Below are 17,732 nucleotides of genomic sequence, written 5' to 3'. Positions count from 1 at the left end.
TCCAGATGTCTCCCAATAGCCCATTAGCCAGGGACCAAACTTTAGCACATGGACATTTGCAGCTCCTTTATGCCCAGAGACAACCCTTAGCTGCCTCTGTGCCCATGTGCTCATCTACTGTTACCATAATAAAATACCAGAGATGATTAGCTTAAAAGGATAAAAGGTTTATTTTGGCTCACGAGTTTAGATATCTCATTAGCACTTGGGCAGCTGAGGCAGGAGGACTGCTGTAGACCAACCTGGACTACACAGGGAGGAGTAGGTCAGCCAGGGCTTCCTAGCAAGAAGACAAAACAAAAACATTTCAGCACTGCAATGATCGGATTACTTGTTCTTGGGCCTAGACTAAAACAACAACAACTTGACCCTGAGTGATGAAATCAGTATGAGTTTGCTTATCTTCGGAGCAGGAAAATACTGGCTATTTAAAGACATGAATCAGAGTTTCAGAGCTAAATGGGATTTCAGGAGACAAGCCAGTGCCTGGTAGAGAAGCTGGAAGGCAGGGGGTTACATGGCAGGACTGCCACAGGCCGTTAGTGCGGCAGGCTCAGTGTCGATCCAGGCTCTGGGCTGGACTCCCTCCTTTGACCAGAGCATGCTTTCCGTTTTGTGGAAACCGTCTGGTCCGTTCCCCAAGGTGCCTTCTTCTTCTTCTTCTCCATTTGATGCCTTATCTGTTTATATTAGGGTTGTTACTTGTTTTCTGTTCATGAGTCACTGAAAGGAAATCCTGCCATTTTTGTACCATGGATGAACCTCAACAATATTATGATATATGAAAAAGTACTGTCTGGCTTCACGTAGATGTGAAATCAAAAACCAATGTAAAAGTCAAGTGTCAAAGAGAAAATAGAACAATTGTCAGCAGGGGTTTAGGGTAGAGTGGAAGGAAATAAAGGTGTGTGTAGCTGGAAGTCTGCAGAGTAGCAGATGTGTAGGACAATGAAATCTAGAGAGGAAAGGTACAATTTTGGGACTGTGGTCAAGATCATTTTAAATATTGTATTTATCATTTATTCATTCAGTACATTCAGGACACTTGTTAAAGGAATAAATGATAAATGCATACATTACAGGGTGAATGAATAGTAGATGAGACAAAATAGTCTAGATATAATCAACTCTTATTTAAGGAAAGAAAATTTAGAAGAATATTATGAATTATTAAAAATTATTTTGAAATGTTCTTGGAAATATCAGCAGCAACATTTTTAACCTCTGTTTAAAAGAACAGGGCAGATGGAATCCACACTGAGATTAAGGAGAAAAAGTAAACAGAAATCGTACTTTATACCAATTCCAATTATGGTGATTGAAAACTTAGCAAATTCATTTTATATAAGTCAGTCATAGAGTCTCATGCCTCTTATCCCAGCACTTGGGAGAACTGAGGCAGGAGGATTGTCCTGAGTTTGAACTCAGGGACCTACTAAGATACATAGTAAGTTCCAGGTCAGCCTGGGCCACAAAGTGAAACCTCATCTCCCAATACCAAACCAAACTAAACAACAACCCCACTCACTCACTGTGAAGCAGATCCTACTGTGGCTGCAGGGAGAGATGCTTCAGAGCCTGTGCTGAGAGATGGTACAGGGGCAATGCAGCAGCTTTATGAGAAGCTCTTTGATTTTCATGTTTTCTCTGGAGAAATTCCTTTTGTTAAAACCTTCTTTATAAGATCCTTGGCTTAGCCTTAAATGCACTGGTTTACGGTTAACTGCTCTTTGGAGGTTTGGAATCTGTGTGAGCATCCACTTTGCTCAGCTCTGTAGATGCACGCAGCCATGGTCCCTTTCTACCTGCAGTCCATCATCTCTGCTGCCCTGAGCCTTCCTCAGTTACTGATTCACACAGAGGGTGTGTTCTCCCATGGTCTCTTCCCCTTCTACCTGTCCTGTATTTCAGAGTGCCTTGTATCTACATAGAATTTAAACCACTACAAGCCCCTTGCAATTACTCTTGGGAATATAAAAGTGAATTAAGTAGGGCCTGCAAATAAGGAAGGCACACTTGAGCTGAGTGTTGTAACCTGAGTAAGAAGTTTATAGGCAAAAGTGAAGAAAAGGCAGTCTACAACCAAGGAATAGCATATTTAAAGGCACTTTGAAAATTCCCTTTTCAGAAGTAGCAATTCCTGCGAGTGTTATAAGGTGAAGGAAAGTAGATATTTAATTCTGCTAAGGATAACAGATCTGCTTTACAAGTGAAGGCAGAGTGAATAATCTTCGGTAGCAAGCCTTTTTCACTATATCTTTTCTGAGGGTCACACTGACTTAGACATACCAGCATTCTAAATGTGAACAGCTTTTTGTTTTTCTCTGACATTTATGGAAGATGAGAATGGTTTATTTTGTATTTTGTCTGTTTGTGTTTCCCTCATGGATTCCTCTGAGTGTTCTCATTTTTGTTAAATGTTTTTGCAGCGGTTTTCTTTGAATATTAGAGATATTTACTCTTTGTTGTAAATATTTTCTTATTACAGAAGTTTTTTTGTTAGTTTCCTTGGTTATTTTTGTTGGTTTGTTTTTTGCAATTAATTCTAACATTCCTGTCTTTGTCCAATTATTCTAATTACTGTTGTTCTTGCTGAGCCAGGGTGTCATATGTCCTAAAATGTCATCAAATGTGTGGTAGAGCCAATGATGATCTTGAGTTTGTGTGTGTGTTCCGTATGTGTGTGTACCCATGAGTGTGTTCCTGTGTGTGTGAGTATATATGTTCCTGTGCATTTTGTGTGGAAAGCAGAGGTCCACATCCTCTTTTGTCTTTCTCAATTGCTCACCACCTTATTTTTTGGGACAGGGACTCACATTGAACCTGGAGTTCATTAATTCAGCCTGGTTGGCTAGCCAGGGCATTTCAGGAGTCTGCCGTGTCTGGCTTCTTACCTGGGAGCTGGAGACCTGAGCTAGGTCACTTACAGACTGGCCCAACTTCTCAACCTGAAAATTACAAGTTCTATAGTACTATGGTTTTTCTCTACTATGTCTATCCACCTATTTGTGGGTGTTTTCCATTAAATAGGATCTAAATATGTCATATAATTTGTCTCCTGCCTTACTACCATTTATTAAGTAATCAGTCTCTTCCCCAATGACTTGGAAACACTACCTTTAACATGCAATTGGCTATGCGTATAGACACTTTTTTTCCTATGCTGATGTAGTTTTGTTTCTTTCACAGACTAGTCACGAATTATGTCACTCAGTGCCTCTAATCATGTTTAATTATATTGGAATCAGAAACAAAAGAACATCTACCACATAGGATTTTAAGAAAGAAAAAATCAATACTGATTGTTTATAACATGTCTTGGACATAACAGGCCTCAATAAATTATTGATTTTATTATCTGTAATTGTACTGTTATTGTTGACAGACTCACAGGGTGTTAGTTTATATTGCTACACAGATGAATTGGCACCTAGTAGGCTTTGATTACACTCTTATTTTTTTTACCAAATATCAAGACCACTATGCATTTCTGTTCCAAGTGGACTTGAGAAGTATTTTTCTCTAATTCTGTTGAAACTAAACAGACACTAAAAAACCCTGCTTGTTTTTGTTGGGATTTTATCTTTTTAAATTAAAAAATAATTAAAGTGTAATTACATAATTTCACCTTTCCTCTCCCTCCTCCCTCTCTTCCTAGTTCAGACACCTCTTTTAACCATTGTTGTTACATACACACGGTATATATAACATAAATGACTAAATACATAAATGCTGGGGCAAGAGGGCTGTCTCTGTGGGGACTGTCACCCTCCCTCAGTGGTTGGTTATTGCTTGAAGCTCTTCATCTAGGGGTGGGGCTCTGTGAGATTCCCCCATCCACACTGAGATTATACCTTAATATGCACTTTGCTTGTTGAAACGTGAGGGGGAAAGAAATAGACTTTCAGAAATTGTGACCGATATACGGTAATTTCTGCAGTTAGCAGATTTATACACAGTGTATACATTGGCAATTTTAGGCAAGGTCAGGCATGTTCAAAATGGTATGGCTACAGCTCACATATTACCTATTTTGATTGAAAAATAAAAATAATTGTTAGCAGATGTTTCTTTCCTATCAGCAACTCCCAAATAAACACACAAAGGCTTAGTAATAATTATAAATGCTTGGCCAATAGCTCGGCCTTGTTTCTAGCTAACTCATATTTTCAGTTAACCAATATTTATATCTATACTTTGCCAGATGGCTTGGTACCTTTTCTCAGTATGGCATGTCCATCTTTCTTTTTCTGCATCAGCTTGCTACTCCATACTCTGCCTTTCTTCTTCTCAGCATTCTCCTAGTCTGGCTCTTCCACCCAATCTGTTCCTGCCCTGGTATAGGCCAGTCAGTTCTTTATTAACCAGTGAGAGTAATACATATTCATTGTGTATAGAAGGATTATTCCACAACAAATAATTCTCAAGGTTGGTATAGTGCAGTTAAATTTATGACTGCTGTCCCTTTAAGGCTTTCTCAGAGTGAGGGTTGTCCACCTATGGGTACGAAAGTATTAATAGTTTAGATTGTTGTGTGGTAGGAAGCATTATGTAGAACTGTTAACACATACTAGGCCCTGAGTACTTTAGTTAGAACTGTGGGCTAGCCTATAATAACATGCACAGAATAAGGACAGCCAGAAAGCAGGTTTATATAGGTTCATGGCAATTGGCAGAGAATGTGTTTACTAGGATAGCTTTAAAAATATGAAGTTATAATTTATATATCATTGGACTTTTATTTTTCTAGTAGGGTTAGATCTGAAATAAATTGGAAACAAACCCAAGCAAATAATTTCACTGTTTGGAAGCCACTTAAGATGCCTTATCCTGTGAGGAACCTTGGAGCCTGCCTGAGGTCCACTTATACATGTTCCTGACCAGCCTCACTTGGCCCCTAGGAGGTGGTCCCTTTTCTCCTTGAATGCATGTGTGGTTTGTTTTTGTCAGCTTGTTGGTTGCTTTATGTCTGTTTGCCTGATTTGCAAGATTGTTGTTGAGGAATGCTTAGCAGTTCACCTTGACAGCCATCTGACTAGGTATTTTTTTCTAACTCTATGCAGCCAGAGAGTTAAGGGAATTGCCTGGTTTGTGATTAGTTGAGTCTTAGCTCAGTGTAATGTGAATCTTCCACTTGTGTAGTCTTCCGCAGTCTGTCTACTGTGTTTGTGTTTCTGTAGTGCCCTGTGCCCTGTGTGTGCTTACCCATTGTCTGCGGGTGTGTAAGTACATGTGCATTAGCCTTTTGTTCCCAAATGGTAATTTCTCATATTTTGTTTATTATTCTTCATTTCATTATTGGGTGTTTTTCATCATTAAAACTCCCTACATTATTGTTTCTATTATGTCTAATTTAGAACATCTTCACTCCATCAAAGATTTAACCAAATATGGATAGCTACTTTAAAGGTTCTGTAAGGCAGTCAATTTCAGTATCTTTGTTTGTTCTTTAGTCCCTCTGAAACATTCTGTTGGATGAGCAGAATAAGCTGTCTTTACGATTCCCTACTTACGACTTATTATCCATCAGCATGAATAGAATAAGGTATATTTGTACTTCCCTGTTTATAACTTATTATCCATCAGTAGTTTTGGATAACTGCATTCTTTCATACTGATTTATCTTACCACCTCTATCATATAAGTTTATGTTGGTATTTTTATCTTCTTGGCATGCATTAAATTCAGACTGTTCTACATACTGTAGGTTTTTAATAGCCGGTAATTTCTACTCTTTCCGAATCTCATTTCTTCAAAATGTCCCTGAGGCCTTTTTCCTTGCTGTGCCCCTGGATGAGCATCTGAGGCACTTACAGTCGTATCCCACGTCATGTTAGAGGACAGCGGCGAGGAGCCCATGGTTTTATATTGTTTCCATCCCAAGAAATACCTATGCAAGTAGCAAAATGACATTAAAACTTGAAGTGTAATGTCTGCTTCCAGCATAGGCTATTTTCTTGCCTCCCTTCACTTATAGTTATCATGCATTTCTGTGTCTCTGTTGACTTTTGAACATGCACATGAAAAACATAAATGCCAGTATTTTTATTTTTTATTAATTTGAACATATATTTATTATCATAAACATGCATAAAAATTTTGGTAAGACATTTACCAGTAATTTCCTTTCTTGATACAATGAAGCTCATGATTCCTCATAAATTCACTGAAATTTAGTAAAAAATTTTACAATCTTAAATGAGTTAAAATTAACCTAGATTTTTTTAAAATACTATTTAAAGGGGGGAAAGGAAAATGACTATCTTCTTGTCTCAAATCATTTTTTACTATTGATTTTAGAGAAACTCTGTTGCCATCTCATGCTTTATTAAGCAACCCTTCATCATCTGAGGTTGGCATTGAGCCACAGTGTGACCAACACACCAAAGGTCTTTGTTTTCCTGATTATAGCTCTTAAGAAATATATATATATGGTATATATACACACATGTACATGTATATATATATGCACATGTATAGCCGCATATCTATAGGAATGTGGTGGGTTACACAGAAGAGAAGCTATCATTGTTTGTGATTTCCAATATCGTTGGCAAATTTTATAGATGATTCAAGCATTGGGATAAGGGATATCCATTCATATGTCAGACCTGGCAGCAGAAAGTTATCCTTAGAGCTTCAGTTCAGAGCTATCTGTGTTTTCATCTAGTTTATCATATTGCTTTCCTTGTATTTTATAAGGCCTTTTGATACTTTCTGTGCAAAGATTACTTTCATCTGGAATTTTGTCTTCTGTGTCATGATTAGTCATCTAGCCGTTGCTTTAAAAGCCTCCCATGGGGTTTTCATGGTTTAGATTGCTTTGACTATTAAAGAGCAGTTTTGCTTTTGAATGAATCCTGATGAGTCTGGTCCTGAAAACGCACGGTTTCTGCTCTGTGCCCCACAGGAAGCGTACCCTTTTTTTGCCTTTGTGACCCTTCACATGTCAAAAACCAACGATCCTGGTCCTTCAAAGTCTTCCCCAGCCTGGGTAGAGGCTTCTGAATCCTGTAAAGCCTGAGATAGTTTTAGACAAAATGCACACCACAGCCAGTGTCTAGCCTGTCCCTGGGAAAGCCTGTGCTATCTGGCTGACGCAATACTGCAGTAAGGGGAAAGTAAGCGGCTCCTCTCTGGGCTCCAAAGCTCAGTTATCACCCCCGATTTACACTCTGGGGTCATATCTAACTGGCCTGCTTCCATGTTCATGTCCATTCTGTCTCTAAAAAGAAAAGTTAAGATTGTTTTATGTTTATGTATGTGAGCATTATATTCATAATCTGTGCACCACATGGCGCTCACAGTGCTGTCTTGTATGTGGAGAGTGGTCTGGTCTGGAGTAGCCGCTAGACTGGAAGTGGAACTAGGTCTAACTGGGCTGTGTGTCCAGCCCTTCTCTGGTTTTTACACAACAGCATGGCCCTGTAAGCTGCTTCCCTAACCACACTCCAGTCCCAGCTTCCGTGGTCACTGTCCCTTTATCTCTGACGTTATGTGCTCCTGTGGATGTCTCTAAATGACTTTGAGTTTTGTTTTTATATACATTTTAAAAAGACTGTTTTTCCAAAGTGGGATAAAAACAGTCATTGTCCTACAGTTTTAAGTTTTCTTGTTTTAGACAAGGAAGGACTTTTAGTTTTTAGACAATTACTTCATAATTTTAGACAATTATTTTAGACAATAAAGGCTTACTGGTTGCTCATTTACTGATTTATATGATGACGGGGTGACTGGCTGTGGTCCTTGAGGCAAGTTGCCTTTGGCCATGCGACAGAAAAGGTTAGGTAGAAAGCTTTTTATAATGCTTTCTGCTCAAATTCATTACCTCAGGGCTCACTTGTGGCTGATGGCTAAATGTCCAGCCAGTGACAGTTTTTCCTGAGACAGGGTTCCCTGTAATTTAGACTGACTACACTCACTGTGTAGCCCAGGTTGTCCTAGTATTTGAGATGCTCCTGTGTCAGCCTTCCGAGTACCAGGATTATAGCTGTACACCATCATACCATGCCAGGCTTCCAGTTACTGTAGGGGAATAAGCTCCTTGACATTTTGTGAAGAAGAGAGGTTTTTAATGCTAATTTTACTGTGTAGTTTTGAAGTTTGTGATTTGATGTCATGGGATCTATAGGATAATAGTATAGTTACTACAGGAAAGCAACTTAACATGCCCATCATCTCATTACTATAATAAAGCAAGTTAAAAATGTCCTTTAAAATGGAGAACTAACAAGGCAACTTCACCTAGTTTCTCTGGTAGTTAAAAGAGGTTTATTTCGGGGTAATTTACAACCAGTAAAGGGGTCGGTTACAGGACCTGGGAGAGGTGAGGTGTGGTCCAGTGTGGTTCTCTGGAGAACTCTGACTTTGTCTGCCATCCAGTATCACGAGGAGCCAAGAGAGCCCGCAGTACACATCTTGGGTCTTTAAGGGTTCCCATCTCGGCCACGCCCCAGGGGCAGGTCATAGGCTTGTGTGGCAGTTACTGGCTGCCTCACTAGGGGCAGTGCTTCAAGGTCAAAGCTGGAACAGCTACCCACTACAGTCCATCATCTCACGTCTTATATTTTTGAATGAGAAGAGTGGCTAAAATGAACTTAATTAATATAATTCCAATAAAATGCAACTCTACAATTAGTTTAGGTGTTGGGCATTAGCTCCTTGCACTACCTAATTTCAACCTGCCTTTTGCTACTTATCCTTTGAACTACACTTTCTGTTTCCTCACCCACTTCCCTTGTCCCAGGTAAGCACAGTTTAATTTTCTATCTCTGCAAATTTGATCAACATTTTCTTCTGACTTGGAGGATATGGTCTTAAGTCAAATGAGGCAGGTACAGAAAGAAAAGGATCACATGGTCTCACTGACGTGTGCAGTTTAAAAAGGGAAGAGACATTTGAATGCCTCGGGGAGAACAGTTTATAAAGACAACGTCCAGAGTTCCTTCTGTGTTTCCTTTAGGGCATCTTCCTAGAAAGTATGAAAGAAAAGGCTCCGATCCGTGACCCAGACTGGAGGGTCTTGGTCTCTTCTGCCAAGACTTTACTAAAGTTGATGAAAGATTGCATAATGTAATATATTTTTTTTTTTAAAAAAAAAACCTACTTAAGTATTTTTCTAAACAAAATTACGTTTTCTGTGGTTTGGTAAATAAAAATGGCAAGGTTTTTGTGTATAGGTTATTTCTAGAAGGTGGCCTTACTGCTTATTGGAACGAGGGCAATAGTACCAAGAGTGGCTGCAATCTGATGGGCTGCTTTACTAAGGATGCGTGCGTGTTGCTGGCTTTCATGCATTTCTCTTGTGGTTTACTAAAGAGGGAAACATATGCTTGAATAATGTGTTCCCATGCTGAGAAACTTAATTAGTTTCCATGATGAGTTCCAGCTGAAAAGAAAATGTTTCATGAATTAGCAGTAGAATGAGTTTGTATCATCAGCTTGTCTGCTCCGTAAGCCTGTCTTGAGACACTTCTCTTCCTCACCCTTCGTCACAGTTCTGTAAGACTCAGCTGCAATGCGTTCATCCCCCAGTAGTGGTGGGCCATTAGTTCAAGAACACTCAGCAAATGCCAAAATCTGAAGGTGATCAAATTTATTTATAAAATGGCTTCCAGGTTTGGTGGTCCCTCCTGTAATCTCAGCAGTTGGCACTGAGGTAGGAGGACCACAGGTTCGAAGCTAGCCTAGACTGTGTAGTAAAAACCTATTTTAGAAAAGTCAAAAAGTGTATTTACACGTAATCTTTAGAAATCCTACCTGTGTATTTTAAATTATTTCTAGATTATTGTTAATAATACCTGATCATATAGGGTAATAGATTTTTATACAGAATTTACACAGAATAATGATAAGAGTAAAAATATAAAAAACACTATACCACTCTAGTACATGCAAACTTTTCAGATACCTTCAACCTGAAGATTGGAGAGCCCACTCTAGTTCAGAAGGATGGTCCTTGGAAATAACGATGACTTAATCCCCTACTGTACAAAACCACACATCTCAAGCTAAAATTAACCTAAGTAAAGTAGTAACTTGTGACACCTAGGCTTGGTTTGGTTCTGTTTTTAAATTATTTCTACCTAGAGTATCCACTGTGCTACCAGGGATGGTAATTACTACCCATTAGAGCTGAGAACATAAATATGCATCTGGTCTTAGTAAAGATATGCTGAGCTACAGCCCAGATGCTGAAGACTCGGTGTGAATAAGGTACACATGAAGTAGAAGCTCCTTTCCCCTGGCCGCCTGTCCCCGCTCTATAAAAGCATGGTTGTATAAGACAACTGGGATTGCACTCAGAGGCTCCTCTTCTGTTTCTCTTTGGCAGCAGTGACTGAGTGTGGTTGATTATGTGTGGCTCAGTAATTGGTAGCAGCTTCATCACTAATGCAGAACCAGACCAACTTTATATAGTCTTCTTTCGTTTAGAACTTTGTGTGTGTTTTTCCTCACCCTCACATGCATTGTGGGTATATCCCCTCCAAAGCTGTGCTTATTTCCCCCCCGCCCCATGTCTGGGTTAGCAAACACCTGCTCCCAGCTGCTTCCTCACTGATTATTAACATGTGTGTATATTAAGGTCTCGAGAATCTGCAGACTATCCTGTGAAACTATTGTTGCTTTCTTCACATTGATTTCTCTCTTCCCTGACAGTAGTTTGCATCTGTAAACTGTATCAAAAAGCTAAGACTTAATTAGATTCTGTTTTAGATAATCTTTTATGGTGTCATGCTTCCTTGATTAAAAGAATTTGGAGAATAACTTTTTGTATCATTCATCTTTTTTATTTTTTAATGATCTTCAGTCTACTACATTCTTTCAGTAGATAGTTAAGGCCCTTTCATATGCTGTGACTTTAGTTATTCGTTCAGCCCCAGGTGCTCTAATAGCTGCCACCTGCACCACAAAGCATAGGCTTGTGATTTATGTTTATAGTTTTGTTTTGCATAAGCCAACTTTTCAAGTGGTGCTTTGAAGAAAAGTTGTGGCACTTCTATAAAAAGCATGAAGGAAATTCAGTTATGTTTTTCTTCTTGTGTATTTCTCCATCTGTAATTTTTTTTTACCTTTAACACCTCTTGTTTTGTTGAATGTGCAGGATGATGCTCGCCAGCTCTTTGTGCTTGCTGGGGCTGCAGAAGAAGGCTTTATGACTACAGAGCTTGCTGGAGTCATAAAGAGATTGTGGAAAGACAGTGGTGTGCAAGCCTGCTTCAACAGATCCAGAGAGTACCAACTGAATGATTCTGCAGCCTAGTAAGTAGCCACAGCTTCAGAACTCAACTTCAATGAGTGATCATGTGCTGGTAAATCTATCTCCATGTCACTTGTGCTGAAGAATTGCCTGGCACATTCTTATACAACTCGTGTTTCCTGAGTGACAATATTTGAATGGTTTCTCTGTCATTTATTTTTTTTTGTATGTTTGTGGTAGCAATGCTGTTATTACACATGTTTTCGAAAAGCCTCATGCATATGTAATCTTTAATTGAAACTGTATAGAAAAGGATTGTCTCCAGTATACTTCTAGAATGTCACTGAAACTTCCAAAAATACACTCTGCATTTCTCAGAGCACTGATCTGCACTTAGATACTCCCTGCACCCTCTTACTCTTGGTAAGCTGTCTGTGCCTTAGACAGGGTGGTGTAGATGTCTTGTTTAGGTTTGAGCCCTCAGCCATCACTCATTCTCTTAGACATCCATGAGGCTCAGCATTCACCACCATTTACTGTAAAGAGAGGCTTCTCTCATTAAGGCTGAGAGTAGCTTTTGTCTGTGAGTATAAACCTACATATTTAGAAAGTAGCTTATGTTATATCAATTTAGTAACTATAATTGGGCCTACAACTTCCCCAGACAAGTTGTTAACAGGATTCTTAACTGTGGAGCAGGTCTCGATTCAAACAGATGGCATTGGTTACCCCTGTAATAGTGGTACCACTATTGAACGACGGGGACATCTTGCCTGGAAGCTTAGATTTTTGACTCATAGGGTTCACAAGACCAGTGATGCCTTTTCTCTCCCAGCAGCCTGCATAGCACCTCTGAGACTTTAATGCTTGCCTTCAGGGAAGAAACGGTTCCAGCTTGCTTTTTCTGTATCTTAAGCTGAAGTGTGTTGTACCTTTAACCGTAGGGTCTTATCCTCTAATAGTGATGGGCAAGTAAGGCCACTGACAAGAGCCTGTATTGGTTTGGGAGACTCGAACAGAACAGTGTGGGTTTCCCTGTGTGAAATATAAGGCTAGCAGGAAACAACATCGCAGCAAAAGTCTTTGCTGAGCTTTCTTGCCACTGCCTCCACAATTAAGACCTGTGAAATCTTCAACAGAGGGGAAAGTATCGACCCAAGCACGGTGTTACCCTAAAAGTGTAAGGAAGAATTTTAAGAAACAAGCTCATGATGTTTTTAGTTTAGACATTTTTGAGCCACTTTCCTTTGAATTGCTATGACTGAAAAACAAAGCTTAACAAATTTAAACAGACACTAAATGATTCTTGAGTGTTTGTGTGACATGGAAACTTAAACTCGTTGTTTTATATGCTCATAAAGACCCTTGAAAACTTAAGAACACCACATAATTAAAATATGCTGTAGTTTTCGTTTTAAGTAATAGTTTTTGCCTCTAGTTCCTGTTATCACTGTGTTTGTTGTTTGCTTGTTTTCAGTTATCTCAATGACTTGGACAGAATAGCACAACCAAATTATATCCCGACGCAGCAGGATGTTCTCAGAACCAGGGTGAAAACAACGGGGATCGTGGAAACCCATTTTACTTTCAAAGATCTCCATTTTAAGTGAGTAGCTTCCAAATCTATGGCTTATAAGCTTGGTTATAAAATGCATTGCTTTAGAAGCAAAAGGCAAAATAACAAATGTTTATAACATTTTTACTGCTGGAAATTTTTTTTATAAGATTAGACAAAATAAATTTATGGAAATGAGCAAGAACAACATTTTCAAAAGAATATGTTGATTTTTATTTAAGAAAAAATAACCAGACAAGTTCCCTTTGCCTGTTATTTTTCCAGTGCCCGAACTATAATAGAGCCTGGCTGTTTTGACTAAATGAAGCTACGTCTTTAATTTATAGGTCCATGTCTGATGAAGGAAGGCATCTCTGTCTGTCTTTAGGTAAAATAGGGAGCTTTAGTTTTAGAATATGTTCTTACTTATAAAAATGCATTTAAAGAAAGGTGCCTTTGAATTTTTTCATGAAGCAAACTGATATTTGAAGTCTGGTGGTGGGCAATGTTTGCTTCGGGTGTGTCCAGTGTGAACCTGCTTGGGAAGAACAGTACAGCATGATGCATTAGGAATGGAAGGGCTTCGGGGATGTCCCTCCAACCTCTCACTTGGGATAAGCCAGTTTGAGAGGAAGGCAATACACAGCATATAGACATTCATAAAATTGCATTTCTCTTCTAATAAATAATACTTTTTAAAAAATGAGAAAGACAAGGACTGAGTCACAGCCAAATCCCAGTTTTAATTTACCCCCAGCCCCACAGCTCCTCGACAGCGACTTTCGTCCACTTTTCCCTTGTAGATGACCTGCGGCCGGATTTCTTTGTTTACTCTTTATTCCCCATTCCTTTGTTCTTATTGCTCCACTTGCTAACCCAATGGTTGCACATGTACCATGGTGTTCCTCATTATGTCCCCCTCACTCTCATTGAAGTCATAATGATGGAATCAAGGAAAATGAGGAACTGATTTCATATAAAGATGTCTCTGAGAACAATAACTTGACTACAGAGTGTTTTACTGAAACAAAATGCCTGTGTTTTCACAGAAATCCAAGACCACTGTGCTGTTACTTAATGTTTACAATTATATACTTATTTAAGATTATAATTATTACTCTTTTTTTCCTTCATATTATGTTTCTATATTTTGAAGCTCTATTCAGGACCTGGAGAAAATTGTTTTTCAAAACCACATGTCTTATGATTCAATTTGATTTAAAATGACACATTCCCTAAGTGCCAGTTTTGTGTCCAGAGGAAGGGAATCCTGATGTAAAGCCCTTGGACAGCTTCCTGGGCCCGTCTGTCACACAAACCTGACAGTAGATTACTCAGACTGTATTAAATACCTTGTTCCCTAGACAATATAAATATCAGCTAATTAGTAACCCCCGAAAAAGAATACAATGCTAGAATTAAATGTGTTGCGTGGGTTTGTATCATTTTTCTTGTTCAGCAGGTGGGGGTTTCCTTTTGTTTTCTTAAACCAACGTGAGTGAGATTGGTTTGGGGAGCACTGCAGTTGTACTCTGTGTGAGGTCCCGCCTTCCTGCTCCCACAGAAAGTTACAGATCTGATGACCAGACTGAGCAGACCCCACTTGTCACTACAGAAATTATTAGAAAAGAAATTTATGATATATGACTTCCCTTATGAAAACTGTCTTGATATTCATACCCCATATTTTGTTAAGGTTTCATTTTTTTTAAGTTTTATGAGAGATTAGAGAGATTAGATAAATCATTGTTTAATATACTCATTACACATTTTCTTTTTCAGGTTATCTTTAGTGCTTTATGTCTGGTTTGTAGAAATTCAAATTGTATATGATTGAAAAAAGTATATCCCCTTAGCTTTTCTTCTACACCGTCACCACAGTATCTGGAAAGTTGAAGGAAAAAGGAACAAAAGGGAAAACTAGCAGCCACTGCTAACTCATCCGTTCGACGTCACTGTCTACAGCACCTTGAAATGAACTAGTTCATGTTGTCATTGAAATTACCCTTATTGTTTTGCTTATAACATGCTCTGGTTCAAGATAGTCATTCAAAAGAAAGCATTACTATGAATCATGGGTTAGACTGCTTCAGGTAGCTTTGAGTCTCTAAAATGACAAGGATAATGGAACAGATTTTCTAAAAGCAATTTAATCAAGGAGATTCTCAGTCGGAGATTTGTTAGAAAACAAACCGTTGTCAGTTCACTTCCCAATGAAGGCTCAGTACTCCATGCTGGGAAGTTGGAGCAGTTACCTACTGACAGACAGTTCCATGTCTGCTTGCTTCTGTGTGTGTGTGTGTGTGTGTGTGTGTGTGTGTGTGTGTGTGTGTGTCTGTAAATGAAGCCTACCTGCTGATGTCACTGTCACTGATTATCAGGGATTCCCATATTAAGCTTTCCAAAGAGCATCAGTTCCATTCTGAGTTCCCATAATCTCTCCTAGCTCCAGAAAGGACTGTTCCCCTTGGTCTTGAGTGACGATGTAGTCTGTGTCCGCAGTGCAGGTTTTACATAGCATATGTGGTTTTGAGTCCACCCTTATTTTCACTTCCATTCCTTCTCTTGCGCCTCATGGTGGGTATATTTTCCCTTCTTACCGAGTCTCCTGCCAGGTAGCCTTCCTGCTAAATGTGTAGGTCATTAAGTAACCATATGCAACGTCTGGTCTGGAGACATATTCATTTGTTGCTCCATTTGTCTTAAAACTGTACAAGGACATTTAATTATAAAGACGTTTATTGTTTGCAGATTTAAAATGTATTTGCCTAACTCCAAGACATCTTTGGGTCTGGTTTTTAAAAAATTCTGTTTACTTAGGGTCTTTTGTTTGTTTTGCTTTGCTTTGTTTTTGAGACAGGGTCTCACTTTGTAGCCCTGGCTGGCCAGAACTCACTGTGGCTAGCCTCAAATTCATAGAGATCCACCTGGCTCTGCCTTTTTGGAGTTCTGGAATTAAAGATGTGTGCTACCACATCCAGTAGTTTACCTCATTTTAGTACCATAGACTAAAAACTGAAATTGTTGTGTTTTGGTAAGGAAATGGCTAATTGTGAGCTGGGGTGGTCTAAGGAGGAATTGGAAGGCATTTCCGTTAGAGCAGAAGGGTTTTGGACAAAGATATCCCCATTAAATAGCTGGGTAAACCCCATTAAGATGCTTAACTATTAGAATGTTGCCCTTGATCAGAAGTGTAATAATAAAATGAGTCTTTTTTCTTTTTTAAAATTGTGTAAAGATAAAACTCTATCAGTGTACCAGGTGACAGTAGGTATGGTTTATTTATTTAGTTGTACATATTTATAGAGTTCTTTTTGTATCAAATGTTGGGGATGCAAACAAGCAAAGAAAGGCAATGTCTTTGCTTTAAATTCTTCAAGGAAAAGGGCAGGTAAAAAATGCAGATATTTAATTTTTAGGAGATGGTAATTGCTATGGCCAAAAGTAGAGCTTATAAATAAAATATATCCATTGCACAATAATATTTTTACTTTCTGTTTGTAGCCATACAAATTGCCCAAAACTGGGTTCATGTACAAGTGAAAATCCACCATCTCCCTGTTCTGGAGGTTAGAACTGAAATCAGTATGTTGGGGAGGCATCTACCTCCCAGCCCTAGCTTATTCCTGACCTGTTGTTAGCATCTGGTAGCTGTTAGCAATTCATGGCACACCTCGGCTTATGCCTCCTGCCCTGTCACATGTCCTTCTCTCCTGTATGTGGGGAGGGACTCCCTTCTGGCTTGGAGTTTCTTCCTCAGTTTACTTTTCTGCTGTTGTGTCCCATCATTTACAGACTGATGTTGACAAGCACACAGCTGCTTCTGCCTGTTGTTACAGCATCGCCCCCTGCAGGAGACCCTTTCCATTTCCTCTGAGAACTCATCACTAGTGTCTCTAACCAGCTTTGTGTCTGCATTCTTCTGTTCATCACAGTACATGCACGCCCTAAGACTATAGAAACTCCAGGGGTTTCACTTTCATCTGAATTTGAAATAAATGAACTTTGTTGTCTGTATTTCAAGACAGTCTAGTTGTTTCTTTTTGTGTGAAGTGCTTCAGGACACTTGAAGATGGTACTCATTATCCAGTCCTAACCCCCTTCCACTTTCACATCTGTGGACACTTGTTATCGTAGCCCCTTTACTGGTACTGCCATTAGTGCCACTCAGTATTCTCCAGAGAACAGGCATGACGAGGCTGTGTGAGGCCACTGGCAGACCTGAGTTGGTAGAGCAGGCTATCAGGCTCCAATGAAAGTTGTGGTGCAGTCCTGAGTATATTTTCATGTTGCCTGAGAAACCCTAGTTGTTTCAGGACTCTTGGTTGATTGGAGGGAGCCTGGCTACACCATTGAGCACAGTATTCATTAGTACATCAGCCAGCTGTAGACATCAAGCACCTCAGTAACACAGAAGCACTACTAAGTGACTGAGTAACCAGTGGAGGATGGGATGGATTGGTACAGCCTGTGGAGGAGTGATGCATGCTGGGTGAAGAAGCTAGCTAAGGGTATGGGGAAGTTCTTTATAAATTGCATTCTTAGGCAGTGTAACAAATATTGATCTAATTAAATCAATTCTCCCTGTTCCTCTTTGATCTTTATTACAGTGGGTCATCTTACCCACTCTGCTTTTTGTTTACTTCTAACCTATCCACTCTGATTTACGCTGGGGTAGGATCATTTTGTTATAGCAAACTTTTAGGAACAGCTTCCAGCTAAACCAAAATGATGAAAGTAACAGGACTAGTGGACGGATTCAGATTTGGTTTGTAGGCCACTACTGCTCTGTAGGGGATTAAATAGGAATGGTTTTAATTAGTGCACCATCGAGATAAATGGGGCCTTTAAAAATGTGCCAGTTTACACAGTGTTTCCATTATATAAGGAGTTATTTCTGGGCTGTATAATGTAGTCTATGCAAATTTAAACTTTTGCTTAACTTTTAAACTTGCCAGGAACAAGAAGAAAAGGTCA

The 17,732-nt window shown here is 39.2% G+C and overlaps 1 protein-coding gene across 2 annotated transcripts in view; it reads left to right on the top strand.

The window, feature by feature from the left end:
* Gnai1 (G protein subunit alpha i1) overlaps window positions 1-17,732 on the top strand; it is a 77,834-nt gene that overhangs the window by 49,076 nt on the left and 11,026 nt on the right. For both annotated transcript variants that reach the window (XM_006971081.4, XM_015999966.3), the window contains exons 4-5: window positions 11,105-11,262; window positions 12,678-12,806. In XM_006971081.4, the coding sequence (XP_006971143.1) occupies window positions 11,105-11,262; window positions 12,678-12,806 (287 nt within the window). The remainder of the gene's footprint in view (window positions 1-11,104; window positions 11,263-12,677; window positions 12,807-17,732) is intronic.

Source organism: Peromyscus maniculatus, chromosome 3, assembly GCF_049852395.1.
Source record: "Peromyscus maniculatus bairdii isolate BWxNUB_F1_BW_parent chromosome 3, HU_Pman_BW_mat_3.1, whole genome shotgun sequence".
Lineage (NCBI taxonomy): Eukaryota > Metazoa > Chordata > Mammalia > Rodentia > Cricetidae > Peromyscus > Peromyscus maniculatus.
The sequence above is the reverse complement of the archived record's forward strand: the minus strand, read 5'-3'. Positions and strand labels throughout refer to the sequence as shown.